The following is a 27791-nucleotide window of genomic DNA, read 5'->3' on the forward strand; positions in this document are numbered from 1 at the left end:
GGTCCAAGTGTCAGAACCAGCGGTAAGGTCGCGAAGGATAAGGGGCGTAGCATGTTGTCCATGTTCATGAAATTTAATTTTAATTTTGAGTTGAGCTTCTTCCCTAGCATGGCCAGGACGATAGCTGACTGAAGCGTTTGAAAGAGATTATTCTTAACCAGATGTAACTGAGACTGATCCGCTGCTGTTGAAGATTGCTTACATGGAAAATCTTTTTCAGAGGTAAGGTCAGATCCAGGATTCTTAGGGTAGGAATTCCAAAAGCCTCCACCCACACATTTGATAAGACGCCAGACTGCATGGACTGGTTGATAATAACAGTTAAGCAGGGCTCGATTTCATCTATACATCCCATTGCGACTTGCATCAGGACAAGATTTCGAGAGAAGAACTTACTGCAACACAGCGCTCAAGTGTCTTAATCTCACTCAGGAGCTCAGAGTAAGAAAAAAATCCTGAGGAGGATGAGGGTTGGAGGGATCAGTCGGAGGAGCTGAGGTACTGTTATGAACTGTGGCTGCGTCTAACTCAGAGCGAACCAGATTTTTTTTAAAAATAAAAAGCCCTAATTCACTATCAATTGTCAACCTGCCACGGTGTTATCTATGTGGTGACTCCTTCGCTTAATTATGCAACTTTCTTGTGGCGGCAAAAAGCTTCAGTGGATCACCAGACATGGATTGTCATGGAAGTAGCCCCAGGGAGGATTTAAAATTTACCGCAAGTTGGCAAAAGTGACATGGCGATCGTTACTCATGGTTGACAATGTGAGTAACTTAAACTAATTTCTTGCCTGAAAGAAAATCTAATCGTGAAAAAAATCTTTGAAGAAACAGTTGAAGTGAGGTCCAAGACTTTGGCGCATACAAGCCACTGTGAGTGCATTCGAGGGCCAGGATTTCGCTCAAAATAAGGTTTAAAAAGAACTACCTCGAAGGATTGATAAAGAAGCGAGAGACAAAAGTTTCCATGCTTTGTTTGTCGAATGAAAGTAGACGACATTTTGAGCATGGAAGTATGGTTTACTTCGAAGTGCCGAGAAGATGGCAAAAATAAGTTGGACTTTCAACATAAACAGTCGTAACTCATTGTAGTAATGTTCAGGTACTGAAAGGCCATTTACAATGTAGAGCGAAGTTCATAAATGTTGTGCACTGTATACAAAATCTGCAAATATTTATAACAAGAAATTAAGTTCTTACCTTTGTTTCACGAGTGTACCTAACAAGGAGAAAAAGGTAAAAAAAAGTTGAATCCTTGTGACGAAGGTAGAATGTTTTGTCTTGCTTCATGATAGATCTTGCGCTTCCCTTCTACCATATATAATGAAATCGTTACTCACCTCTCCTGTGTAGCCAGATTATGCAAATTATTAGAAGAAGGATTATGAAGCCAAGAACTCCATTTAATGTTGTTAACATCCCGTCGTTACTTGAGTACTTTTCTTGTTCAGGACCTAGATTGATTGGTTTCTTTAGGCTCAATGTGGTAACAATCAAACAATGTCTTACTGCTGTAATTACATGGCTTCGGTTGGACAACGAAAGAATGCGCACTTTGACTGGTTAAATACTAAAGCGAAAAAGGGCGTTACCCTCCCTGTGAAATTTTTGAAAGCAAACTTTTGTTTGAAAGAATAAAACAACAACAACAATAACAAAAAGAAAATATATCCTTCAAAGAAAGGAAGAAGATATGGAAACAACTGAAAGTCTGTTGGTCATTTTCGAAAAGATACCTGTTATGAATATACACGAAATCTTGCCCTTGAGATGTCATGGTAATGTAATTTCAGTTTACCGTGATCCCTCCTCGGTTAATATTATAAAACGATCGACCTTAGTTTTACTTGTTATGTTTAATACCTGGATTAAGATGATAATGTTACGATCCACATGTATCCCAATTTTTTTTAGACATTTTTGGGTTTACAGGAGGACAATTTAATTCTGAATGGACGCCATAGTACAATGCCCCCGATACAAAGTTTTTCAGTATGACATGAATGGACTGGGTCTGTTTGATGATAGCCAGCATGATGAAGTCGCAAAGTCTTCATCCAATCAAACTTTGAATGGGTTTAAACAACAAACATATGAAATACATATATATGAACTGCGGTTATGAAACGTATATGTGCACGATCCTTCGCAGTAAAGCACTATTTAAGCAATAGTGAAAATCAGACCTGAAAAAAATTCAGGCCTGTACGGTCTGATTTTTCACTATTGCTTAAATAGTGCTTTACTGCGAAGGATCGTGCACATATACGTTTCATAACCGCAGTTCATATATATGTATTTCATATGTTTGTTGTTTGATTTATCATCTACGGGTTTATGTCGAATTAATTTGATGGCCTGCTCCCAGTTGGCTTGTTAGCTCAATTGGTAGAGCGCTGCACTAGTATCGCAGAGGTCAGTGGTTTGAATCCCGTACAGGCCTGAGTTTTTTTCAGGTAAGATTTTCACTATTGCTTAAATAGTGCTTTACTGCGAAGGATCGTGCACATATACGTTTCATAACCGCAGTTCATATATATGTATTTCATATGTTTGTTGTTTGATTTATCATCTACGGGTTTATGTCGAATTAATTTGATGGCCTGCTCCCAGTTGGCTTGTTAGCTCAATTGGTAGAGCGCTGCACTAGTATCGCAGAGGTCAGTGGTTCGAATCCCGTACAGGCCTGAGTTTTTTTCAGGTCTGATTTTCACTATTGCTTAAATAGTGCTTTACTGCGAAGGATCGTGCACATATATACGTTTGAATGAGTTTCTAACGCAAATAAAACAAATACTTCTTACCTTTGTGATTACGGTTTTCTTAGACTTTTGAGAGGGGAAAAGAAAAAACACAATTTTACGTTTTCCTCATCTATATTCTACTCTTAAACTAGAGGTCAAAAGAGTTCAGAAAACAATCGGAAGATCGATATGTGGAAAGGTAAAATCGAACAGAAAAGGTTTAAAAATTGACGCGAAGACTGATGTTGGTTTGAAACTTTGCAAACGATTGCCTCAGTTACATATCTACTCTGTACTGTGACTTGTTAAGAACCACTGACCGTAAATATCGAGAATCCGCTGACAGTTGCAAAATTTCGTAATTCATTTTATTTTTTCTAAAGGACCCTTTTAATGAACCTTTTTCGAAAACTATATCAAAAAGTTCTAGCGCGCTTTTTTTTCTCCAAAAAATCGAAAAGTTCAAAATACCCCTAATTAGCCGTTGTCCCCCCGTAAAGCAATAAAAAATTATGCAACTTCGGCAACTTCGTACGCTACAACGCGATGCAACCCCGCTTTTAAATTTTGTGTGCTAACAGATAGTCCTTTTATCTCTTAGAAATTATTAATTTCTTGTTATGTTGTTACGTTTGAGTCTGTTGAAATAAAGTACTTCGCTTCTCTTTCGTGGTGGTAAAATAAAGGTCAACTTAAGTGGGCTTTAAACAGGTCTGCCACATGAGGAGCTTTGCGCCTGAAAAAGTTTTATGCAAATGAGCTGGCTGCACACTCAATGTGCAGCCAGCTCATTTGCATAAGTAATTCCAACCAAGTAATATGGATATATCAACAAAGTTGAAATGGTAAATTGGCCACCGTAATGATTACAAAAGCTGACGTTTCGAGCGTTAGCCCTTCGTCGGAGCGAAGAAATAGTAAAATTGTCGAATTTTAATTCGACAATTTTTCTATTTCTTTTTATAGTGATAATTTTTCGCGTAGTAATTACTCTGTTTGTTTATATGTGTCATCACGCCCTATATAAATCTATTTAAGGAATTTTTAAGTCGTTGTATTACAACTGATGAAGGTCTCGGACCGAAACGTTTTTTATTAAACTTTTTAGACTTTTTATTGAGTATATGTCTTCCTTCGCTCGAAGTTGTCCGTCCTCGTGTGCCACACTACTTCTCCTATATATATATATATATATATATAATTTTATATAACATTTTATATAATTTTATTTAACATTTTATATAAACCGCTCCACGCGGTTTATATAAAATGTTAAAGACTTTGTCTCGGGGATTTTTCGACGATATTCACCTCGCCCAGATAAGTGCAATTTCCAAATAGTTTTAAGAGTATAAGAAAGAGAAGCAGTCACCTGTAGGAGTTGTTTGGGATGATGTGGTAAATGTACTTGATGCTGGTTTAACTGGGGAAAAATAACAGAACTTAATGGCATTAGAGGAAAAGAATACGAGCAGAAATGGGTGAGACCTCTCCTGTTCTGTCCTATATTTTGTTAACGACTTTGCTGACGATGTTGCGGATTCGATAGATAATTTAGATTTATCAGTAACCATACTGAGACCCATTCAACGTACCAATAAGTAGCAAAAACCTGACAATTGTATTTACCACTCCATTTTTTGCAAAACAGATATACCATCCTTTGTAGCTAGAAACAGCATTTTCAACCTCTAAAAATAAGCGGTTAGTCATTTTTTTGTCGCTGGTGTCATTTCCTTTGTGCCATGTGATGACAGCTGAGGGATTTCTGATATCCACAGGGCAACCAATAGACCCGCTTACTTATGTGCTTTACGATAAGATCGAAGATTTTTGTAAAATAGAATAAAAAATGATAGTAATTCCTACTAGCACTCTACAAAAGGGGGTAACCTAAATGTGTAGTGTAAACTTTCCTTCGCGTTACATAGCGTTACAAGCAATGATAAGGCAGAGAAATTTTGAATTATGTAGATGCTAATAAGGTTACATTTAAGTGAAAACAAATCCTGTGTTTAAACTCTCCTTATAGCAAGTATTTTTTAGCAAATATCTTCACCATGGAGCAAAAGGAGTTACAGGCATTGTAAAGATTAGCGCCTGTCTATGACTGAATTTACTTTTTATCCGACGGCATACCACACCAGCATCCATGTTATGCCTACACTGATGAACTCCCCATCCTGCCTGTCTGCATTGTGAAAGTGATGTCTCATTTCCTCCACAGTGCACCCCATTCAGCCATATTGGGCCTGTTCCTTGTCCAAATATTGCATTTCTAGGGGCTGACAAAGCTCCATCGTATCCAAGCTGACGACAAACCACATCAGCTTCCTTTAGGTTCCAGTAGTACCCACAAATTGTTCCCCACGTACCACTAAACTGGACTTCGACACGTCCAAAAAAAGGTGAATTCCCGGGACTCACCAGACGAACTGTATAGATAGAAGATATATCTTTTATGTTGCTTTAACGTAACAACTCCTCCATTAATACTAACAAGACAATTTATGTGACTGTTTTCAAGAAACGGACCATAGTTGTCACATTTGGTGATTACTGTTCTGAAAAATGTATAACGTATATCTTGCTATGGGAATTATCATTTAATGTATCCTCAATACAGCAGAGAAGCGAAAGGAAGCAGGACATCTCAGGTCCATTGGACAAAGCTTTGGAGTGAGATTCCCCTTGAAATAAGTAAAAAAAGGACACCATCAGTTTCTATACTTTGGCCATGAAAAAAATTTCGTAATGAATAGCGATATCTATGTGTTTTGAATTATTTTTGGTATATATTTTTAACTGTAGATGATAGATGCTTTGCGATTGACATTCATACGTTCTGTTATCCTTAGTTATTTTATGATTTCTTGGTGGATCTTTAGCACAGAAGGCCACTGGTTTATCAATCATACTGTCATGTGTTACGCTCTCAAAATAAAGTTGTTACTTAATTGTATGAAAAGGTTAACCATGCTATGCCACGATTCTATGTTGCCAAACTTCTAATGATAGGTTTGCAAGCTCCGAAAATTCAGAGATCAAAACTCAAAAATTAGAGTGAAAGAACAGTGATGATTTGAAATTAACAGTATGCAAGATTATGATTTGACTGACCTTTAAGTTGGCGGCACACTGCACTAGCATCTTTGTCATGCCCACAGTTGTGAACTCCCAATCCTCCGTGACTGCACTGGACTAAAGAATTCTCGTTTCCTATACAATTAACGTCATCCAGCCATATCTGACCAGTTCCATATCCAAATGCTGCATCGCCAGGTGCTGATAAAGCTCCATCGTAGCCAAGTTGTCGACAAACTACATCAGCGTCCTGTAAGTCCCAATAGTCATCACAAACGGTTCCCCATGTACCATTGTAAAACATTTCAACGCGACCAGAAGACCGCGAATTGGTGGGACTCACCAAACGAACTGTTGTCAATAGGAGAAAATAAGTAAGCTTGTTTTACATTTTGAGGGTTCGTAAAACGACCTCTCTTTATGGTAGAAATGATGCTTTATCACTTCCTATAGATATATAAAAGTCAGCAACGGATTAAGAAAACCACCTCGAACATCCTCTAGTGAGAGATTGCTCTTGTAGAGTGATATTGACATAAATGTCTGTCATAAATCGTTTTAACCGTATTTTTTTTTCCATTGGCTCACTAAAACTCGCGTTACTCACATCACTTCACAAATGGCTAATTTATTTCCCATTTAAAAAAATAATAATGATAATTATAATGAAATTATTTTCAACAAAAAGGAAAAACATCAGCCGAAATGCGAATGAGTCCCCACTTTATCCGAGAAAAAGTACCTTTGCATCGCAAAAATATCGTGCAAAGGCTGGGAGAGAGTAACAACTTACAAGTTCAGAGTACCAAGGAGATTGCAAAAAACAAAAACACGTAACAAAGCACAAACAACTGGCTGGTGGTCATAAGCTTCCAAAAGCGGCTATGACGAAAGTACTGAAAGGTAGGAACCGGAAGCCCTGAAAAAATTATGTTCAGTTATGACGCTCTTTGCGTACGTGCCAGGCACACATGCTGATGTTTTCATTGCAACCCCTCGCTGATATCTGGACGTTCTGAGCCCTGCCCTGTCCTGTAATGGTGACCTTTGATTTCCTGGTGACCGACCAATTTACCTCTTTTCGAGAGAAATTCAACTGGTCAGCCTCAAACACCCTGACTGCGAGGTGCAGCAAGAAAACAGCAGGAAAAACGACGAGGAGAAGGATGGAATACTAGAGCACGATTCCCTAAGCAGTGATATAAAATCGGATGAGTCATTAGGGACCATCGCAAACCACGAAGGAAACGGCAACGCGGTAAAACAAAAGATCTAATCAGCAGAAAAATAGCCAGCAAGTGCGTTTGAAAACTTTGAACAATTCTTAGCCGTCTGCTGCAAAACAAGAACGTGAACTCAGCAATATTTTCGTCGTCTGCGAACATGGCGAACCGAAACCTCGACGGTATCAATTTTAATTTCCATTTGGAACTCAACGTTACTTTTATACGTTATGTTGATGTTGAGGTGTGGAGGGAATTTTTTTATTTTGTTTTGCTAGGTATGTCCCACTCCTTTGCCTTGGTGGCTGAAGCTTATGTGTTCGTCTTTGACCCCCACTCGAAAATTTGCCGCGTGGGCCCTGAGGAGGTGGTTATCGCGACTTACGTATATTATTCTTGCAAACCTTTGAAAACATTTAAAATGAACAATATTCAAAGTGGAATTTTTTGGCAGCCTTACACCAAGAAGTGAAAGCATACCATTTATTGATTAGTAGCAGTGGTCAAGTGTCAAAATTAGGAGCACTAGGACACTACATCTCATAAACGTTTACTATATGTACTCTCGACCGGTATATCGGTCGATATATCAGTCGAGGGTCGTCGGTCGATACTCCACCAATGTGTCGGTCGACACTACGTCGGTACTCGGTCGACACTCGGTCGACATTCGATCGATAGTCGGTCAACACTCGGTCGACATTCGATCGATAGTCGGTCAACACTCGGTCGATAGTATGTCGACACTCGGTCGATAGTAGGTAGATAGTTGGCCGATACTCGGTCAAGACTCGGTCAATAGTCGGTCGATAGGTCGGTCGAGATTATCGATATAATTTGGATATATCAACAAAGTTGAAATGGTAAATTAGCCACCGTAATGATTACAAAAGCTGACGTTTCGAGCGTTAGCCCTTCGTCGGAGCGAATAGAGGAATTGTGGGTTGTGTGTGCTTTTAAAGGCAGAAAATGGAGATTATCGATTATCGATTATCGACCACTCGGTCGATAGTCAATAATCGATAATCTTAACCGATTTATCAATTGACTGTTGACCAAGTCTCGATCCAGTGTCGTGCCATAATACCACATTACAGATTTCGCAAGATCAATGTTAATCGTTTTTAGAGAGGGATTAGTAATAATACATGTGAATATCAACGGAGTGAACGGCATCATGAATAGTGCAAACTAACATTCGCGATTTCTAGCGATTAAAAGGCGTGTTCTTTAACTATAAGTGAATTGTTGTGCATATCTTAAGGCAAGGGAGCCATTCGTATCACCGATTTTAATAAAATTTTTTTTCGTATATTTTCCAATTCCAAGCTTTGTTATGATGCAAAGAATGTCCAAATCAAGAGGATTTCCAAAGGAGAGACCAGGAAGAGGAGAAAAACTTTTTCACTTCCGCATCAATGCGGTACAAACCGATAAAAAGCTTCGATGGAATTACATCGTGTAACAAAGGTGTAATGTGAATATTCCACGAGTCATACGTATTTTCTCAGTTTACCAATAAGCGTTAGGCCATTAGGGATACTCCAGGGTACACTTTGCCGTAGCTCAGTATTGACCCCGGGGATCAACACCTTTCAAGCTAAATGCGCCCACTCTCAATTTCAATGTGTATGAAATACCGTCTATATGTATACGATGTTGGCTCTTATAACGTTCATTTCCAAAATAAATCACCCTGAAGACAAGTTAAGTCTGTCATTTAAGACTATAGTCAAAACCATAGAACAATCAGGAAATGGCATTGGTTCTATCTTTGGTAGGACCTAAATCGCGGTATTGAAAGTCACAGTGTTTTTTATCGAATATGCAACAGCTTTATCGCATTCTGATTAGCTCTACATTCTTGGTAAAGATGATGACAAAAAGTACTCGTATCGTTACTCTACCTTCAGGTCGGCAAATCACACCAGCATCTTCATTATGCAAACAGTTCTCAACTCCCCATTCACTGTGATCGCACTGTGATATTGATTTCTCATCACTTATACAACGCACTTCATCAAGCCATATCTGACCAGTTCCTCGTCCAAATGCTGCATTACCAGGTGCTAATAAAGCTCCTTCGTATCCAAGCTGGCGACAAACGACATCAGCGTCCTTTAAGTCCCATGAGTAGTCACAAATGGTTCCCCAGATACCCTGGTAAAACACTTCAACACGACCAGAAAACGGCGAATTGTTAGGGCTCACCAAACGTACTGTTGTAAATGTGAATATATAGATAGAGTTTAGCTAGATGTTCGTGGAGAGCGTTCGTCTAATGAAACGCTTTTATGGTGAAGCAAAAACTAGCATAAACCTCGTAGTTCTCATCGAATTTAATAATCGAAAAAACAATAATCGAAATATTTATCCAGGATAATCGTTCAATATAAAAGTGCTGTTATCAACGAGGTCCTGCTGATTAACAATTTAAAACCCAGGAAATAAGAAATTATTAAAATATATATATAATAGAAGATGTAACACAAAACGACACTAAGGTAAAAACTGCTACCGTAGATGCAATAGAAATCACATGTAATAATCTTCCAGGGCTTTCCTAAATAAAACTCTAGAGTTAATGTTCCTTCAACATGAAGACAATGAATTAAAAATCGAGGCACCCAAAAAGAAAAAAGCTACGGCGCGCAAAATCCCATTTGATCCTCGGTAGCTTTGTTGACCTCGATCAACAAAGCTACCGAGGGTCAATGGATAGAGCGCTGGACTGTTGTGCGGGAGTCGAGGGTTCGAGCCCCGGCCGGACCACCACTCGGGGTCTTAAAATAATTGAGAAGAATTTGCTACCTTTCTATAACATCAAGAAATGGTTAGATATTCTAGTATTCTCGGATAGGGACAAATAAATGGAGGTCTCGTCTCCTGCAGGGTTGGGGTAGGAGACATTAATTTCCCACACACGAGATTACTGTGTGATGGATGTCCTCCCCTGGGGTGGGATGGGTGGGTTTATTGGGCTCGCAGTAATCGGCGCAAGCTGTTGCGGTGTCCCTGCCGGTTGGCGAAGCTAAATAAATCATAAATCAGATCAGCTCCATCTTGGATGTTATTAATGGAGAGCCTGAGACAAGAATTATAATGATGTAATCGTTCGAAGTAGTCCCTAAACGTGAAACATACGTTTTCATTAAAGTAGTCAAATACAAAACAGAGCGTTCTCTTCTGTGAGAATTTGTCAATTGTTAAAAGTCGAAGATCAGTGTTCTGGGGACTGCATTTAGGGGAAATAATTTGGATGCTTCTAGTCTCAATGGAGCGGATAATGCATTTGCGGGACTCCGACGATCCAAGACTATTATACCCGCAATACGTAAATATTGGAATAATCATTGATTGGCAAATTCTTTGGGCGCTGAAGGTATCAACGCTGGAACGGATGCGCCGTAAGAGGCTAACTCCTCCTGTTGCCTTCTTGTACATTTTATGGAAGTGTGTCAGGTCCAGATGCACGCCAAGGTACTTACAACGTGTAGATGTGCTGTTTACTAGTATCAAACTAACAGCTTCACCTCAGATTTCCCCTTCTTTAGATTAAAGATAAGTTTATTATCACGAAAGTAGTAAGGGAGATTTTATAAGTCCTGGCAGAGGTTGCTTTGCACCACATCGACATCACTTGAGGATATACAAATCCCGTATCATCAACGTAAGTGACAATTTTACAATGCCGAAGTGGACTACGTACATCATAAAAGAAGATGAGGAAAAGGAGAGGCCCGAGAATACTACCTTCTGGAACCCAGTATTAATTTAATTTGGTTCAGAAAACACAACATTAAAGTGAATTGTCTGCTTGCGAAGGAATAAGTAGTCAATACACCATTGTAGTTCCATATTATGTACACCATAACAGGACAGTGTACTTAATAAAACAGAATGACTGATGGTATCAAAGATCTTTGTAAAGTCTATAAAATCTGCTCCCGTTGCCATTCCACTATCGGCCTCCGTTCCGATAAGATCAGTGAAGTAAGTAACAGCTGGTTCAATTGAGAGGTCTCGACGGAAACCAAACTGGTACACAAAAAGTACACTTTGACGCTCTGGATAACCGATGAAATGCTTGTAGACTATTTTCTCCACGATCTTTGATAAAGCAGGGAGAACTGAGGTAGGCCTTTAATTGTCGATGTCAGTCAGAGACCCAGATTTATGGAGGGGGATCACCTTTGCCACCTTCCACTCACCAGGTACAATCCCAGTTTCAAAAGATAAACTGATGATAAATGTCAAAGGTTTAGTCAAAACAAGAGCGGCGTCTATAAGCAATCCGGGGGAAGATCCTCCAGCTCAGACGCTTTCTTTCGTTAAAGATTTCTAAGCTCTTTAAGAGTACCTGATTCTTTCATAGCTTCAAAAGTAAACTGACTTTTGACACGTTTGAACTGTCGAAGGCTTGCCTTTTGATGTAGCAAATAGCGCAAGTGAACAGTGTGACATAGCACACATCCCCATGATCACGTCATATGCATACCTCCACTGTCTACTCAGATCGTTCGACGGACTGTAAAGAAAATAGGCGCTGAACGACACTGAAAATATTATCAGTTCTGAAAAGGTATGATAAAAATTTGGTTTATTTGAATTCGCTTTGACAACATCAAGCGGTTGGAAAAATGAACAAATGAGAAAAGGATGTAAAAGTCCGTTTGTTTTAAATTCCGTATGCTGTACGAGTATCGTCGCCTCACTTGCAGGTCGACAAACTATTCAAGCATCTTCATTGTTCCTACAGTTATGGGCTTTCCATCCTCCATGATAGAAGGTTAATCAGGTAATACGTATATCTTATTAGACGTTTTGTTGTGTAGTATCGCTGAGTATTTTTACGAGTTGTGCCGTATTTTGACGATCCCGTAGGGCGAATCAAAATACAAATAACGAGTAAAAATACTCAGCGATACTACAAAAGAAAACGTCTAATAAGTTATTTATTATCCAGCACGCTAAATTTTTATTTCAGTGCGGGAGAATTTCGCAGATATTTATTTGCGGGGAGTGCGTGACAGAAGTATGCGAAGCGGAACGGAATATTTGGCGCGTTGTCGTGTTGCTATTTCTTTTTTCTTCAATGAATGAAGAAATTTCCTGGTCGTTTAGTTCTTTTTATTCGTTCGATATATCTAAAAAATCTGGATCTATATTTGCCGGCCACTCCGACTCTTCGTCGTCAGAAATATGATTCAAATTGTTCGCCATTGTTTTTTTTCCTAACTTCAGTCCATTTCTTTACTTGCGCGATGCGAGAAAACCTGTCTAACCGGATCTCTGGAGTACAAATACCGCATGATATTTGTACTCGTCTATGGTGTTATTTGTATTCTACGGATTGTACTTGGATAATAATAACGAATATGCAACGGCTTTCTCATATTTTGATTAGCTTTATTTCCACTCGTGGTAAATATGGTAATAAAAAGTCCTGGTATTGTTACAGCTGTACTCTACCTGTGGTATTCTTTTGGCAACCTCTCAGATTTGACTGGCATTTGATCTAGGCTGGATGAGGTATCAGGTGACGAGGGAATCCGTTGGTGCATACCTGCACCTACAAGGAATGGACAAGCTGAAATAGGTACGACATTTTCTCTGGCTCAGTTCCCAATATTTTTTCATTGGTCGTAATAAAGAACTTATTAAGTATATCTGGATCTTCTTGAAGGGGCTTAGAGATTGGATGAAAATGTGATGAATTACTTGTTCCACACCCCCTTCAGTCTTTTCTAGGAGAAAGCGCATTGGCAAAGAAAACTTGCTCTGTTTTGTTAATATAAAATTTAATCTTATTGCCCACCACTCGAAAAGTCTCCCTTAAATCATTACTGTTGGTATTTTGCGCCTCGAGTCGTAGCCTTTCCCTTTCTGCCTACAGCTCTCGCTTCTAAGTCCTGTTCCTCCAGGGTGCAAGGAGGGCGTTTTACTTTGACTTTATTAAAAGGCGCTGCATATTGATGCATTCACTAGAAAGAGTGTTTAAACATATTATGTTACCGACACGTCGAAATTTAAGCGAAAGTTTGACCTTGATATTTGCATGTGATTACTTGATTACTTGATCAAATCCCTCTTATTATCGTGAAGAGATGACGGTTGTTGATCGTCATATGGGGCAACAGGAATGAAAGGTTGTGGTTTATTAGGGGACGAGCTCGACCTTATTAAGCTGTCATTCTCTCGAGGAGATGTAGCATTTTTGTAAACAATTAACTGGCTAGAAGTCTAAAATTCTTGGGCTTCTAAAACAGCTATGACCAAAGTATTGAAAAATATGAACCGGACGCCCTCAACACAACTCGTGAGGCATCTTCTACAAGAGTTCGTAAGAAAGACGGAGGAGATTAGAAGCCTGGTGGCCTTCGTGTAATGATTTCCGCTAGTAATAATAATGATAATGATAATAATAATGATAATAACAATAATAATAATAAATGACAATTTATATAGTGCCCTATCCAAAAAGCGCTTCACAATCAAGCTAAAAAGTAAAAGTAATAATCAAACATAATCAGTCATTAAAATAACGCTTAAAAGATAAGTTTTAAGATTACGCTTAAAAGCGTTAAGATTCTCACTATATTTTATGGTTTCAGGAATGTCATTCCAAAGCTTAGGTCCAGAGACAGAAAAGGCGCGATCGCCATAAGATTTCAACTTGGAGCGAGGAATCAATAACAAGTTCCTACTCGATGATCGTAAAGACCTAGTAGGCTTATAAGTTTCTAACAAGTCATTGATATAACTAGGGCATAAATTATTTAAAGCTTTAAAAATAAAAAATAAGATTTTAAAAATAATCCTCTGCTCCACGGGGAGCCAGTGCCGTCCCCTCAGTAAGGGAGTAACGTGATCATGCTTGTAACCACATAAGATCAGCCGTGCCGCGCAATTCTGTGCTAATTGCAATCTATGAACGGAATGTTTCGGAAGACCATATAACAGAGAATTACAGTTGTCTAATCTGCAAGTAACGAAGGCGTGTACTAACACCATAGCACTATTAACTGACAAAAATTCTCTAATCCGAGAAATATTGTATGTGAAAAAATGCAGATTTACATATAGCAGAAACTTGACGTTCCGTATTTAACTTATTTTCAAAGATTACTCCTGTGTTCCTAGCAGAGTGCGAAGGTTGTATAACAGATCCATCAATCGCTGTAAAAGAAGGAAGCTGAGAAGCAGAAAGATTGCCCCATCCGATGACCAAAAGCTCAGTCTTATCACCGTTAAGTTTAAGTTAGTTCAATGACATCCAAGTTCCAATATCTTGTAAGCAGGCTTCGATTCTCGTAAAAGTAACTGATCAAATCGAGTCAAGCGAAAAATAAATCTGGCAGTCATCCGTATAGAAATGGAAGTTCATATCATATCTTCTTAAAATGTCGCCGAGAGGAGACGTATGCAATAAATACAAAATCGGACCTACAACAGATCCCTGGGGAACTCCAAACATGAGATCATAGTGAGAGGAATTTGATCCATTTATGCTAACAAATTAACTTCGGTCTGTGAGATAAGACTTAAACCAAGCAAGAACCTTGCCTTTGATACCAAAACAAGTATTAGGTCTGTTGTGTAATAAACCATGGTCGACCGCATCAAATGCCGGAGATAGATCGAGCAGTAATAATAACAGTACAACCACGATCCACAGTACTTAAGATGCCGTCATGAACTCTCAGAAGGGTAGTCTCAGGGCTATGCAATTTCTTGTAAGCAGATTTTAATTTCTCATCAAGGTTGTCGTCATCAACATACTGCACAAGTTGTAACGCAACTGATTTGTCAATCAATTTAGAGACGAACGGAGGGTTAGAAACAGAACGAAAATTCTTAATTCTTCAGTATCTAAATTAGTCTTCTTTAACAATGGAATAACCAAGGCAGTTTTGAGTGAGTTTGGTATAAGAGTCTCATCTAAAGGCCAATTTACAATATCAGTTATAACTGGCAGCAACATTGGTAAACATTTAGTTAGCACAGAAACTGGTAGTGGATGGAGAGCACAAGATTTCACTCTGGAGGATTTAATAAAGTTAGCTATAAGGTCGGTAGAAACACGTTGAAAAGTCGAAAATTCACAGGGCCGGGATTGAGTCGCAGAGTTATCCAAGTAAGGGACATTCGGAAATCCAGTCAGACTATGAACAGGTAAACTGTCGCGTATACGTCGTATCTTGTCAATAAAGAATGATTTGAACTTTTCGGCTATAGCCATATCAGAACCCACAGAAGAATAACGCACTATCGGTTTCCTCATAACAAATTATTAACTGCTTGAAATAATATTTTCTAGTCTCCTTGGTTGCTTTCAATTATAGATGAAAAGTGGTTCTCTTTTGCACTATGAATCAAGTCATTCACCTCACGACAATGTTCGGTGTACCATAGATGATTAGCTTCGGTGTTATGCACGCGCCATCGTCTTTCCAGTTTTCTTCTCTTTCTCTTTGCAACTTTAATTTCATCCGTAAACCATGGCGCATAAGGGCAAATAGTAAACGAATAACTAATGATTGGGGCATTATTGTCGATTATAGATTGAAGAGTGGAGTATAATTGATGAATAGCTAATGAAAGGTCATAATTTAGAGGTGATATAATTAGCGTGGAGTCTTCCAGATCAGAGGAAGACTTATCCATGTCAACGGCACGTAAACGTCGAAAAGATAACATTCTATCTTGAGCAACAGGTTTACAAAATCCAGATTACACCGGATCATAAAACGATCAGGAAGTGCAGGATCAAAGACTAAGAGATTCTTGATGAAAGAATAATCCAGTGTTAACGAGGTCAATAGTATGGCCATTCTTATGCGTAGAATCATTTGCATGCTGGCGAAGGTTAAATGAATGAAGAAGGGCGGTAAATCGCCGACCAGCATTATTTAGAGAATCAACATGAAAGTTGGTCACCAACAACCAGCAAATAGCCTGATGCCCTTACTATATGGGCAAGATAGCCGGCAAACACATCAAAAAACAGTGACACGTCGGATGAAGGAGGACGGTACAAGACAATTAAACGGACAAAACACTTCGTAGCCCTGAGTTCCAGCTCAAGATGTTCAAAAATAGCAATAGGACTCATGTGGTTGAATTTTGGCCTTGATATTATTCTTGAGAGCAATGCCAACCCCACCACCAATAGTATGTAATCGAGGGACATGTTGGAAAACATATCCGTCTGGAGAAATGTCACGGATATAATGTAAATCAGAGTCATCATCGCGAAGCCACGTCTCTGACAGGGCAAAGAGGTCGATATTGTGATCAGCTTTGAATTCACTTATCAGCCGAGACTTGTTACAAATAGATCTAGAATTCAAAAGGAAAAAATCCAAAGGAACAACGCTCGATAACTTACAACACAATGGACCCAGACGAATACAAATTAAGTTGTTCACATTCATACCTAAAGGGCGAGATTCACATATTTGTAACGTTGAAGTGGCATTTTGAATATTTAGTGAAACATGGTAACAGCACGACCAGAACAAATCACAGGAATCCTAAAACCATTTCCCGTTGATTTTTGTTTATTCGACCTTCCAGCACGCTTCCCACGGTATCTTAAAAGATCCATAGCTTTTAACTTCCCCAGAAATGCAGGCGAACAGTAGTGCTTACTCCAATGACGAAGAGACAGTAGCCGGTTCCTCTCGTAAGATATGCAAGAAGGTTGATAATGCTTTTGATGTCTCAGGTCAAGTCCACGAACATTGTAAGAGCTTGTAGTAAAATGAGCCGTGTGATTTAACAAAGAACAACAAGGACCAGGATTTCTTTCACTGCCAACAAAGATAGTTAGATCAGAGGAAGGCAGGAAGAGGCACACGAAGCCGCGTTTGTTCCAGCTAACGATCGGTCGACTTGGGTTCAGTGTAACTCGGAAAATCTCTGCGGAAAATAAAATGTAACCCCAAGGCTGGCTGTAAAGCACGTTCCTTAGCAGTACCGACATGGTGAAATAAACTTAAAAAATCGGAACACAGCGGCAGACTTAGACACAAATTGCGGAGAGCGAAATTCGTGGCTGCCATCATGGCACCTGTCATAGACCATCTTCCATCGTAGCGCCTGCCATATACCTAATAGAGAAAGAGTACTTTAGATCGGCTAGTCGCGACAGAGATGCAGATTCGTTCAGATTGTTTAGCCTTTGCAAAATTTACTCGTTTTGATTTATTCCAGACGTATATATTTATTCCAGATTTATGTACAGACGTGTAAAATTGGCCCTTATCTGGAGGATGCTGCTTGGAATCAGTGTGTTTAGGGCTTGCCTTCAGAAACGACTCAGCCTACATTGCTGGCTATGTGGTACATGAGGCGACCGAAAACTTAATCTTAATACAGCAACACGATAATCGTGTCCAGAAAGAACAATTAATAATCACTGCTCCAAAACCACGAACGCCGATTTAGTCCTTTCGCCTGCGATTTGTTGGTTAGTTTGGTTTTTGATTCAGAGCCCGGTCCCATCTTAAAAGAAAGTACGATCTCCTGCATTAAACATAATGGGTTGACGGTCGAAGATTGATGCATCCTACCCAGTCCCAACAACGTGCTATTCACCTTCGAATAGAACGTAGGCAGTCCTTAACTAGGGTTGCTAGGGTTGCTTCAATGGAGAAGCTGAGCTATGCGAACATTGCAAGAGTCCATAATTGGGTCTGGAGGCTTGGCAGAGGAACTTGCCCGTTTCCTTCTGGTTTTGCAAGTCGTTAAACCCGTCAGGCATCTCTGTTCCAGTGTTGCTCCAAGGCTTTATGTTCCATTTGTGCAAGGCACCTTTCAGCATTCAGCAGCCATGGTCTTTAACGAATTGCCAGCAAATATAAGGAATTGCACAGATTTTAAAGAATACTGCAGGCTCTGCAAGCCGTTCTTAAAGGCGCGCGCTTTGTCTTCCTTGTAAAGATATAGAAACAACCACCACCACCAACCAATATATTCTACATATTTACTTTCATGTATAGTTTTTATTACAATTTAGTCAGTCATTGTAATTTAGTTTCAATATTAAATATTAGTAACGTAGGCCTTCACAGATGAAGGGCCACATCTTTTATGTGGATATACTGTGAATGAACCGTTGTTATTATTACTATTAAATAGCACTTTGAAGGCTACCAGCTGATGAGCTGACGAGCTGACAAGCCCCTGAACTATCTTTAAAGGTATTGTAGAAGTCTTCTTCTCGGAACTTTAAGGCAGTACATATGGCGTTCGGAAAAACTTTCCAACTCCGTAACTTTTCTCTTTTTCCGCCTATGAAGGCGACGGTCGATATTTCCCCATTGAAATTGAATTCTCTGGTTACAGACCACTCTGACTCCAAATCAGACATGACGTTCGGATGAACGATCACAAGCTTTTAGTCTTAACTCGCCCTACTATAAGACGCCCGCACTGCAGGCTACTGTGTAGCGGGGGTGGGCGAACGAGTGCTCGGTAAATTTTTTGAGCGAAAAATGGCCGCCACCTTAGCTTTTAATGGCAGCGGAGGGCTGGGGAGAGAAAGTGATTTTTACCATGGGGGTGAGTGTCAGTCAAAAATAAGGAGAAGGGCGGGTGGGGGAGTAAATATTTCGCTTTTGCTCCGCCCCCTACCCTACCGTCCACTCTGATTCCAAATCAAACATGAAGTTCGGATAAACGATCACGAGTTTATAATCTTAACTCGCCCTAAAATAAGACGCCTACACTGCAGGCTACTGTGTGATTAGAATATTTTCATATCGGCGCCATCTTCAGACCCACCAATGACTCTTCGTTCTTTAATTTGGAACATTTCAAGGTATGATAAGCTAGACATGGTTACAACCAAAGAATATTCTCCTAATGGGCGACTTCGATTCTGACTTGTTACAAAGACAATTCAACAAATAAACTTAATTGTTGGCCAGCAGCATTAATATCTATCATCAAAGTGACTCGTGTAGTGCAGCAAGAGATCAGCGTTTTTGGGTTCCATATATAGTTAGGTCTTAATTTCGAGTTGTTAAGTAGTTTAGTACCAAGGAGTGTAAGCATGCCATTTACAGATGAGTAGCGAGGGGCAAGGGTCTAAATTACGTCTTATGAATAATTGCTATACATAATGCCTTGCCAAGGGCTACCATCAACGGCTATCACTCAGAACTTTATGATGGTAAATAGGCCGTCCTGGCCGATTTTGACAAGAGCGTCAGCTCTTTTTCAATGCGTTGTTGAACGCTGTAAATCGTGAGAGGGAAGGTTCATATGCTAACGTTCTGGCACCGGTAGTAATTAATATACCGCTAGTATAAAACTATTATTTTGCAGTAAGCATGCTAACAATGAATGCACGCCAAAACAAAACGCAAAATGTAAATTCCTCTCGAAGCGTCCGTTGATTCTTGGAAGAACTAGGTGCCAAATTTAAATTGCTTTTCATAGGTTTTGAAGTTTCAAGCTTTGCCATAATGAGGAGAAAGTCCAAAAGAAGAGATTTTTCAAAAGAAAGACCAGGAAAAGTACAGCAACTTTTTCACTTACATACCAATATAGTGCAAAACTGTTGTTTTCTCTTCATAAACTGTGAAAAGCCTAGATGTATTAAAACCGTGTCGCTAAAGCTAAGTTACAATGTGAATATGTCACGATTCATGAGTGTTTTCTTAGTTTACCAATAAGCCTTAAGCTTTCAGAGATACTTCCAGTTTACTTTTTGCCATAACCTAGTACTAACCCTAGTGATCAACATATTTCAAGCTACATGCGCCTACTAAGTGCATACGACATATCCTTTAGCAATGTTCATTCCCAAAATCAATCATCTGAACAAAATATAGGCCTGTTATTAAGGGCTTTAGTCAAATGCTTAAAAGAACCAGGAAATAGCCTCCCCTAGTATCTTTGGTGAGAATAAGATCGCGGCATGGAAAGTTCAATTGTAATAGTTAGTTCTTATTAACCGAGCGGGAGGTCTGTATGGGAGAATCTTGACCGAGATCGCCAGTACAGACCTCACTGCGTTCGGTCTGTACCAGCGACCGAGGTCAAGATTCTCCCATACAGACCGACCTATTATGGCTGCGTCTTATATGCCAATTTTTTTATATTCTTTGTTCCTTTTTTTTCTAGACCGGTTCAGATGCCGGTCTAGATGGTAAAATCTAGATATTGATTTCAGCCGATCAAATTCGTGAATTCGGTAGTTCCCAGTCCTTGTGAGACACAGCCATATAATAATGTTGAATATCAAAGGCCTTCTCATATTCTGATTAGCTCTAATATCATGCTTGGCAGTTATGGTAATATAAAGGGCTGGTACTGTTACTCTACCTTTGGGTCGGCACACCACACCAGCGTCCTCATTATGCCTACAGTTTTCAAGTCCCCATCCTCTGTGATCACACTGTGATATTGATGTCTCGTTTCCCACACATTGCACGTCATCCAGCCATATCTGACCAGTTCCTCGTCCAAATGCTGCATTACCAGGTGCTGATGAGGCCCCATCGTATCCAAGCTGGCGACAAACTACATCACCATCCTGTAAGTCCCAATAGTCGTCACAAATGGTTCCCCATATACCATTGTACGACACTTCAACACGACCAGAAGACAGCGAGTTGGTGAGGCTCACCAAACGAACTAGTATCACTGTGAATATATACATGGTGAACGTTCGTCGAATGAAATGTCTTGATGCTGAGCCAAAAGGTAACATAAACTTCATAATTTCTACTACATTTGACCAGATCGTTCAACTGACTGCAAAGAGAATAGGAACTGAACAACACTGGAAATGTTATTTTAGAGAAGGCACAATAAACACTTTGGTTTACTCTAATTCGTACTGTTAGCATCATGACGTTTGAAATACTTAAAAGATGAGAGAAAGAAGTAAACTTTGGTTATTGTAAATTATGTCAACTGTAGGGGTATCGTCACCTTACCTGCAGATCGAAACACTACTCCAATGTCTATTATTCCCCGACAGTTAAGAGCTACTCATACTCCATGCGAGAAAAGTTAATTGTAGTACTGTCGAATACGCAATGGCCCCCTTATATTCTGATTACCTATATTTTCATTCTTGGTAAAGATAACAATAAAGGGTATTCGTATCGTTACTCTACCTTTAGGTTTGCACACCACACCAGCGTCCTCATAATGCTCACAGTTTTCAACTCCCCATCCTCTGTGACCACACTGTGATATTGAGGTCTCATTTCCCACACATTGCACGTCATTCAGCCATATCTGACCAGTTCCTCGTCCAAATGCTGCACCACCAGGTGCTGATGAGGCTCCATCGTATCCAAGCTGGCCACAAACTACATCAGCGTCTCGTAAGTCCCAATAGTCGTCACAAATGGTTCCCCATGTACCATTGTAAAGCACTTCAACACGACCAAAAGATTGCGAATTGGTGAGGCCCACCAATCGAACTGCAGTCGTGATAATGAAGGTTAGACAAAGTTCCCGACAAAACTTGTCGACACACAACTTTTATTCAGCCACTTTTAAGGAAGTATTTAGAAATTTTAATTTCACATTTTAAAATATGAAACTTACTGCATCTCTCTAAAATGCCTCGTCCCTCCAATTATTTTTGTTCAATCACAGAAAAAAAGGTGAAAATGGTATAGAGGGAGAGAGGCATTTTAGAGAGCATCATTGCGGAATTCAATCTCATATTGTAGGACTTAGCTAAACAACTTATGGTTACAATTGTTCTCGACCAGGTTGGACTGATGGAATAGAAAAAAACTGGATCCGGAGACTTCAAAACGCGTACTACGCAAGGCTGCGCTTAAACTTGTTTTCGCGTCGATTTACTGCAAACATTGTCATTTCCATTTCAATTTCTTTCAAACAGCGTCATTTCCATTTCCATTCTTTTGTTTTCTAATAGTTACCCTAAACTTTACCCTATCAAGCGTCCAATTAGTAGTAAGCGAACTGCATTTTGTCACATATTCCACTTGAAGAGGAAACGTCTATAAAAGCAGCAACCATTCAAGGAGCCCTCATTGTTCTGCCCCCGCTAAAGCCCATGAAATAGGTTCCTTTTCTCTCAAATAACAAAATAAAGCCTGTAAAATATTTTTGGTAAGGGTTTATCAAGAATATTTTAGAGTTTTAAGAGTATGTCCACGAGAAAACCGAGCTGGGGGCAATAATGCTCAAAGCACCGATTTGGCTCAAACTTGGCCCAAATGCTAAGTATCATGAGTTAACAAATTTGTGAAAATAACAGGACAAAACATTGATTCCCTGGGAGTTATAGGGTCCCCTCTTGAAAAAAATTCCATTTCTTGCTTTTTTTGCATAATTGATTAGCTAACTTTCTATTGCTGCTGTGACAAACCGAAAATCCATCTGCAATTTCAACACACTGGATTATGTATATGTGCACGATCCTTCGCAGTATCGTATATGTGCACGATCCTTCGCAGTATCTATCTATCAGAATTCAAGAACATTAAACTCTTTTAACTTTTTCATTTAATTTCTTCCTCCTCCTTATGTAAAGACGACTTTTTCTGGTTTTTACAAAGTCCAAAAATTAAGATATTTCAAGGCCCAATATCTCCGATGACCAACCACAACTAATCGTTATTCCTATATGAGCCTTGTTGAAATATTGAACGCGGTGAGAGCTCTCGGAAAGATCGATAAAAATTATTTGTATTTCACTGCGTGATACTTATCGACCTAAATGACATGTTTTGATGGTAAAAAGTTTATTTCGTACCTTGAAAGCTGATGTAAATCAAAAGGACAATCCGCCATCTTTGATCACATCGTGCCTGCAATATTTTCAGCGGTCAACTTTGACATTCAGTTTGAGCGTCAAATATTGCTTTGTGTTTCTCGTCTTTAAAGTTTAAAATGTAACAAAAATTTGCAGCCAAAATATTTGAATTTTCATTTTTTACCCTTGAGTTAGTTGCTGGCATGGTTCATCGAAAAACCTAAAATACCGATAGTTTCTTGGTCTCCTCTCAGCACAAGAAATAGGAAAATGTTTAAAAAACTGACACGTACATAGAAGTTTTTTACATCTTTTACCCGAGGTTTTCTGCTTACATTTGATATGTAATCTCATGCTGTCTACTGTCATATTCTGCTTTTCGTAGAGATGTACCTTAGAAATTGCTCTATCGCAAAGGTGCGAATTATTAAGGTAGGGTGAAGAAGGGGAGGGGGTCAAAGAATGTCGTGGTAAGTATCAGACAGAAGTAGAGCCGCTCTTAAAGGTTACAAATAATAACCGACAATCCCCTAATGTTGACATCAAAATATAGAAAAAATCCTCCATCGGGCGGAGACGCTTCTACTTTTCTTAGGGATTCAAGTAGGGCAGAGATTAAGTTTCGCCGAACTCCTTTAAGTCTGAAAATTTCAAAATACTTAACACAGTTGGCAAAGCAATTGACTCTGACTGTGGGTTGTCAATCAGGTGCCCGTTGATAAGATAAATTGTGTACCAGGAACGTCAGCATGCATTTCAAGATTTTGGGAGCGTCAGACTCAGCGACATTGTCAGAAAGTGCGGAGTAAATTTCGTCGAGGGCAAGATTTTGCGACACCGACCCTCCCGTATACGCTAATATCCCAGGCACCAGCCATTATAGTCAAACTAAGTGAAGCGTACCCCTCAAGATTTACATTAGGGATTTGATTATTTGAATATTAAACCCGCTTATCGTTTCAGGAGCGCAATAACGAATTGAACATTTGAACATGGAACCCGCTAACCGTTTCAAGAATGCAATAATGGCTTAGTTATTTGGATATTGAAGCCGATAGCTGTATTCGTTTTGAAAAGGTGCGGATCATTGTTCAAATCAGAAGTCCATTTCTGATTGGATTATGCGAACACGTAATGATAGATCGAAGCCATTTCAACATGGCGTCAGACATGGCGGGAAAGGAGAGTTCGAGTGTTGTGTAGAGCTTCTTGTAAATGTTGTAAAGGGAATGTTATCGAGAGCTTTTTTCGCCTATTTACATCTTGACGAACTTGTAGAAATTCTTGTGTGTATTTATGGTCGAAAAAATAGTTTACGGGCGAAGCCATCGCAAGACTTTTTTATTTCGTAAATGTTTGCGATCGACTGTTTTCGCAGTGTTTTTACAGTGCAGTTTATTCATTTTCAGGATTCCTCGTCAAATAGAACAATCTTATTGGACTTTAGAGGATTAAAAAAAGTATGTACTGTCAACAGTGATGAAAATGATAGAGTCTCGTTAGTCGAACGCGTTTTTCAAACACGTCTACAGACATTCTCCGACTCCTTGGCGCACACTATTGTATCACTGCAGCGGTATGATCCGGAGTGGGACGACCTTGTTGATATCGACATGGCTCAAATCAAATAGCGCGATAAAAAAAAAATGGACTTCTGATTTGAACAATGATCTGCGCCTTTTCAAAACGGATACGGCTATCGGGCTTAATATTGAAATAATCAATCCATTATTGCATTCATGAAACGACTAGCGGGTTCAATAATCAAATGATCAATTCATTATTGCATTCTTGAAACGACTGGCGGGTTAAATATCCAAATGATCAATTCATTAATGTAATGTTAAGGGGTACGCTTCCCTTAGTTTGAGGTAGGGGAAGAAATGAAATTAAAAAGGTAAAACAGTTCGATGTTCTCAAAGATATAGAACACAACCTAGTTTATCGAATTTGCAGATGGCTTTTCGATTTGTCTCAGCATTAATACAGGAGCAGGTATCTTTAACGGTACCTCGACCGATGTATCGGTCGATATATAGGTCGAAAGTCGGTCGATACTCGACCGATACGTCGGGTGATAGTTGGCCGCCACTCGGTCTAGACTCGGTCGATAGTCGAATATCCACCGATTATCGACCGACTATCGACCGAGTTGCAACCTACTAGCAGCCAAGTGTCGACCGGGTGTCGACCGATACATCGGTCGAGTATCGACCGACTTTCGACCGATATATCGACCGATCTATGGGTCGGGGTACCTTAAAAGATACATGATCCGCAATGCAAAGTTAGTCAATTAATTATGGAAAAAAAAGAGGAAATGTGGGTTTCCCAGGGGGACCCTATATCTCCCTGTATCTCTAAATCCTGAATCCTAAATCCCTAAACCCTATATCTCTAAATATTTTGACCTATTATTTTCACACGTTTGTTAACTCATTATGCTCAGCATTTGTGCTAAGTTTGCACCAAATCGGTGATTAGAGCATCTTCGCCCCTGCTCGGTTCTGCCCGGTTTTCTCGTGGACGCGCTCTTAAATTACGTAGTAAAATCAAGGATGTGTTATCTTTGAGACAAATATCTGCGATGGAGTGATTATAATTACTTGTCCCTGGTGGTGGAACAGTGATAAGCTAGACACTAATGCAGTTTATCTTCTTTGGTAATTATTGGGATAACAGAAACTAATTCGGGTTAATTGTCGATGTGAGGGCAGATTTTTGAAGGTTAAGAGCTAATTTACGCTGTTAAGTAAAAACAGGAAAATTAAACGGAAACAAATTCTTTACTAGACACTTTCAACTTTCTCTTTCTCCCCCTCTACCCTACTTTTCAGACGGTACATAATAATTGCGTGACACAAAAGTCACGCAGTGACAATCATGTCTACTCATTTCTACAAAAAGAAATGCTTTCGGAGAAAACAAAAAAACCTTCTATCATATGGCAAGTACTTTAAAGAAGTAATTTATATCATTCAAGCATTTCATTATTATCACTAAGGCTCACAAACTGGAAATGATAAACAAAGTCGGTCTTTTCTTTTATGTCGCCGACTTCGCCGAAGAGCCAAATCTCTATGAATATTAATTTAAAGCCCTCGTATGCATAGCAGCACAAAAACCCTAGAAAAATAACTAATCTCTGCTTCTCATATTTCAAATATTGAACGTTTATTTCACTTAGCACATAAAAAAATAATTTTTTGAAGCTACCCTACTTTTCACACGGCACATAAGTAAGTGAATAGAAATATCCGTATTTTATTTCAAATTTAAATAGCGATTATACTTTTTTGGTAAAAACATAGGGAATACATTGTTCTAAAAGTCTTTAGAATAAATAAGTTTTCACTGTTTTTACAAGTACAAACCAGGCCTCCATAAATGGGCTAAATTCGACCTTCGAATGACGCTAATTATGCGTAAATTAAGTTTTATCAATTTTCTCGAAAACAAAAGAAATTTTCAACAAACTACATATGTTTTGGTTTGTCTTACCTATGGTTGGGTTTCAGGTGACGTCACAAGCTTTGCTGAAGTTAGTGTCCGCCATGTTGGTGTCCCTCGGGTGTCAAATTTATGAATAATTAGTCGATTTCTATGGGGAAGCCCTCTCTCTTATCGCCGTATTATTTCGCCAACTACATGAATATCCAGACAGAAAAAAGCGATAAAAGTATCCGGCATTCATCTTAAGGTATCCCAGTGCTCTCTGAGTATGCCGAAAGCTTAGAGAGTTGGAAGGAAAGATGTTTGCAAAAGATCTCGGTCATTGGGGTTGACCCTGCAAGCATACCAGCCGAGAAGTTCAGTCCAAAATGCTTACCTCCTTTGGAAGCGTCGGACATGCTGAGTTACCTCGTTCTTGAGACCAGCTTCTACACCAAGAAGCAGTTCAAGGCGTTCTAGAGTCTAGAGGCGTTTAATCAAATGGTGTCGGGATTTGTAACCTCAGTTGTAGGCAAAGTAATCGCCGGCAAGTATGCCGTGAGAGCACGAGTTTGGCATTCACAGCATATGAATGATCCTTTAGTGAACATTTGGGTCATTTCCGAAAACGATGGGACTATTTTGTCAGCCCATTGCTTGGGATGCAAAGCTGGACTGGCTGAGTCATGCTCACATATCGCAAGTGTTTTATTTATGTTTGAGGCAACTACTAGAATTCATGGCAAGCTCGCTGGGTGTCACGAAAACTCAGACACCGAAAACTCAGGTCCCTCGAAGTGTTCTCCAAGCTTTCGAAGTGCTCCATAATTCGATAGTGCATAGCATAAAGCATGAACCAATTTTTTTTATAATATAACCGGTGGAACAATGCAACAAATCCGACGCGAAAGACGGACAACAATATCAAGAGTGATTCTTCAGTGAAGCGAATCGTGACGGCGCTGATGCCGAGTCTTCTTTCGCGTTGTTTTTCTCTTTCTGCCTCATTTAAGAACTCTAGCCCAAGGGTCGCAAAATTGTCTTCGTTTTGGGACTGGTGGGCCGAGTCTCTGTTTGTATCCATTATTATCGCGAAATATTTAAGAATTTTAACAGAGCGACAACAAGGATCTGTGCAACGAAGTACAAAAAGGTAAACAAACGTCCCTTTCGGCTCGTCAAAATCACGCCACATTTTAATACTTTGATGTTGGAGCGAGCGCATTTGATCCCGTTAACTGTGAATGAAAAGTTCAAAATTAACGGGAAAAATGGAGGTAAATCTAAGCTAAATGAAGTCTTGTGTCACTCTAAAATGTTTTAATACTCAACCATCAGACGATTTTGCGAAACGTGCAACTTGCGGCCAAAAGGTCAAAATACACGCGGGATTACCAGGAGTGATCATGAGTCGAGTTTATCTCTTGAATTTTCGAGGAGTCTGAGTTTTCGGGGTCTGAGGTCTGAGGTCTGAGTTTTCGGGGTGTGAGTTTTCGTGACACCCCAAGCTTACTTGCACTTAGGTAAAATGCTCATGGATTTTGCC

General features: G+C 39.5%; 2 protein-coding genes across 3 annotated transcripts in view; both read right to left on the minus strand.

The window, feature by feature from the left end:
* Positions 1-21296, minus strand: part of LOC111334286 (proto-oncogene tyrosine-protein kinase receptor Ret-like) — a 30805-nt gene extending 9509 nt beyond the window's left edge. Inside the window, exons 1-8 of one of the 2 annotated variants that reach the window (XM_088727267.1) lie at positions 21192-21296; positions 20392-20712; positions 8961-9272; positions 5867-6181; positions 4867-5181; positions 4119-4169; positions 1343-1456; positions 1203-1221 (exon numbers count right to left, since the gene is read on the minus strand). In XM_088727267.1, coding sequence (XP_088583393.1) covers positions 1203-1221; positions 1343-1456; positions 4119-4169; positions 4867-5181; positions 5867-6134 — 767 coding nt within the window. In that variant the 5' untranslated portion in view covers positions 6135-6181; positions 8961-9272; positions 20392-20712; positions 21192-21296. Of the gene's footprint in view, positions 1-1202; positions 1222-1342; positions 1457-2806; positions 2831-4118; positions 4182-4866; positions 5182-5866; positions 6182-8960; positions 9273-20391; positions 20713-21191 lie in introns of those variants that run through there. The other variant, XM_088727268.1, reaches the window with a different exon arrangement.
* LOC148727013 (scavenger receptor cysteine-rich domain-containing protein DMBT1-like) lies at positions 8890-26664 on the minus strand. The gene is made up of 4 exons (XM_088726420.1): positions 26643-26664; positions 21192-21503; positions 20392-20760; positions 8890-9272 (listed from the first exon to the last, which is right to left on the minus strand). The coding sequence occupies exons 1-4, from the start codon at positions 26662-26664 to the stop codon at positions 8890-8892; spliced, it is 1086 nt and encodes a 361-aa protein (XP_088582546.1).
* Between the last annotated feature and the right edge of the window lie 1127 nt (positions 26665-27791).

The sequence above is a fragment of the Stylophora pistillata genome, chromosome 7 (genome assembly GCF_964205215.1).
Source record: "Stylophora pistillata chromosome 7, jaStyPist1.2, whole genome shotgun sequence".
NCBI classification, from domain to species: domain Eukaryota; kingdom Metazoa; phylum Cnidaria; class Anthozoa; order Scleractinia; family Pocilloporidae; genus Stylophora; species Stylophora pistillata.

Excerpts from the sequence above, each read along its gene's own strand:
- LOC148727013 (XM_088726420.1), bottom strand. The coding sequence starts at position 26,664 with ATGTCCGACGCTTCCAAAGGAG. Across the intron at positions 21,504-26,642 it reads GTCCGACGCTTCCAAAGGAG|TTCGATTGGTGGGCCTCACC; the intron begins GTAAGCATTTTG and ends TCACGACTGCAG. Across the intron at positions 9,273-20,391 it reads TGTGGTGTGCCGACCCAAAG|TACGTTTGGTGAGCCCTAAC; the intron begins GTAGAGTAACAG and ends CATTTACAACAG.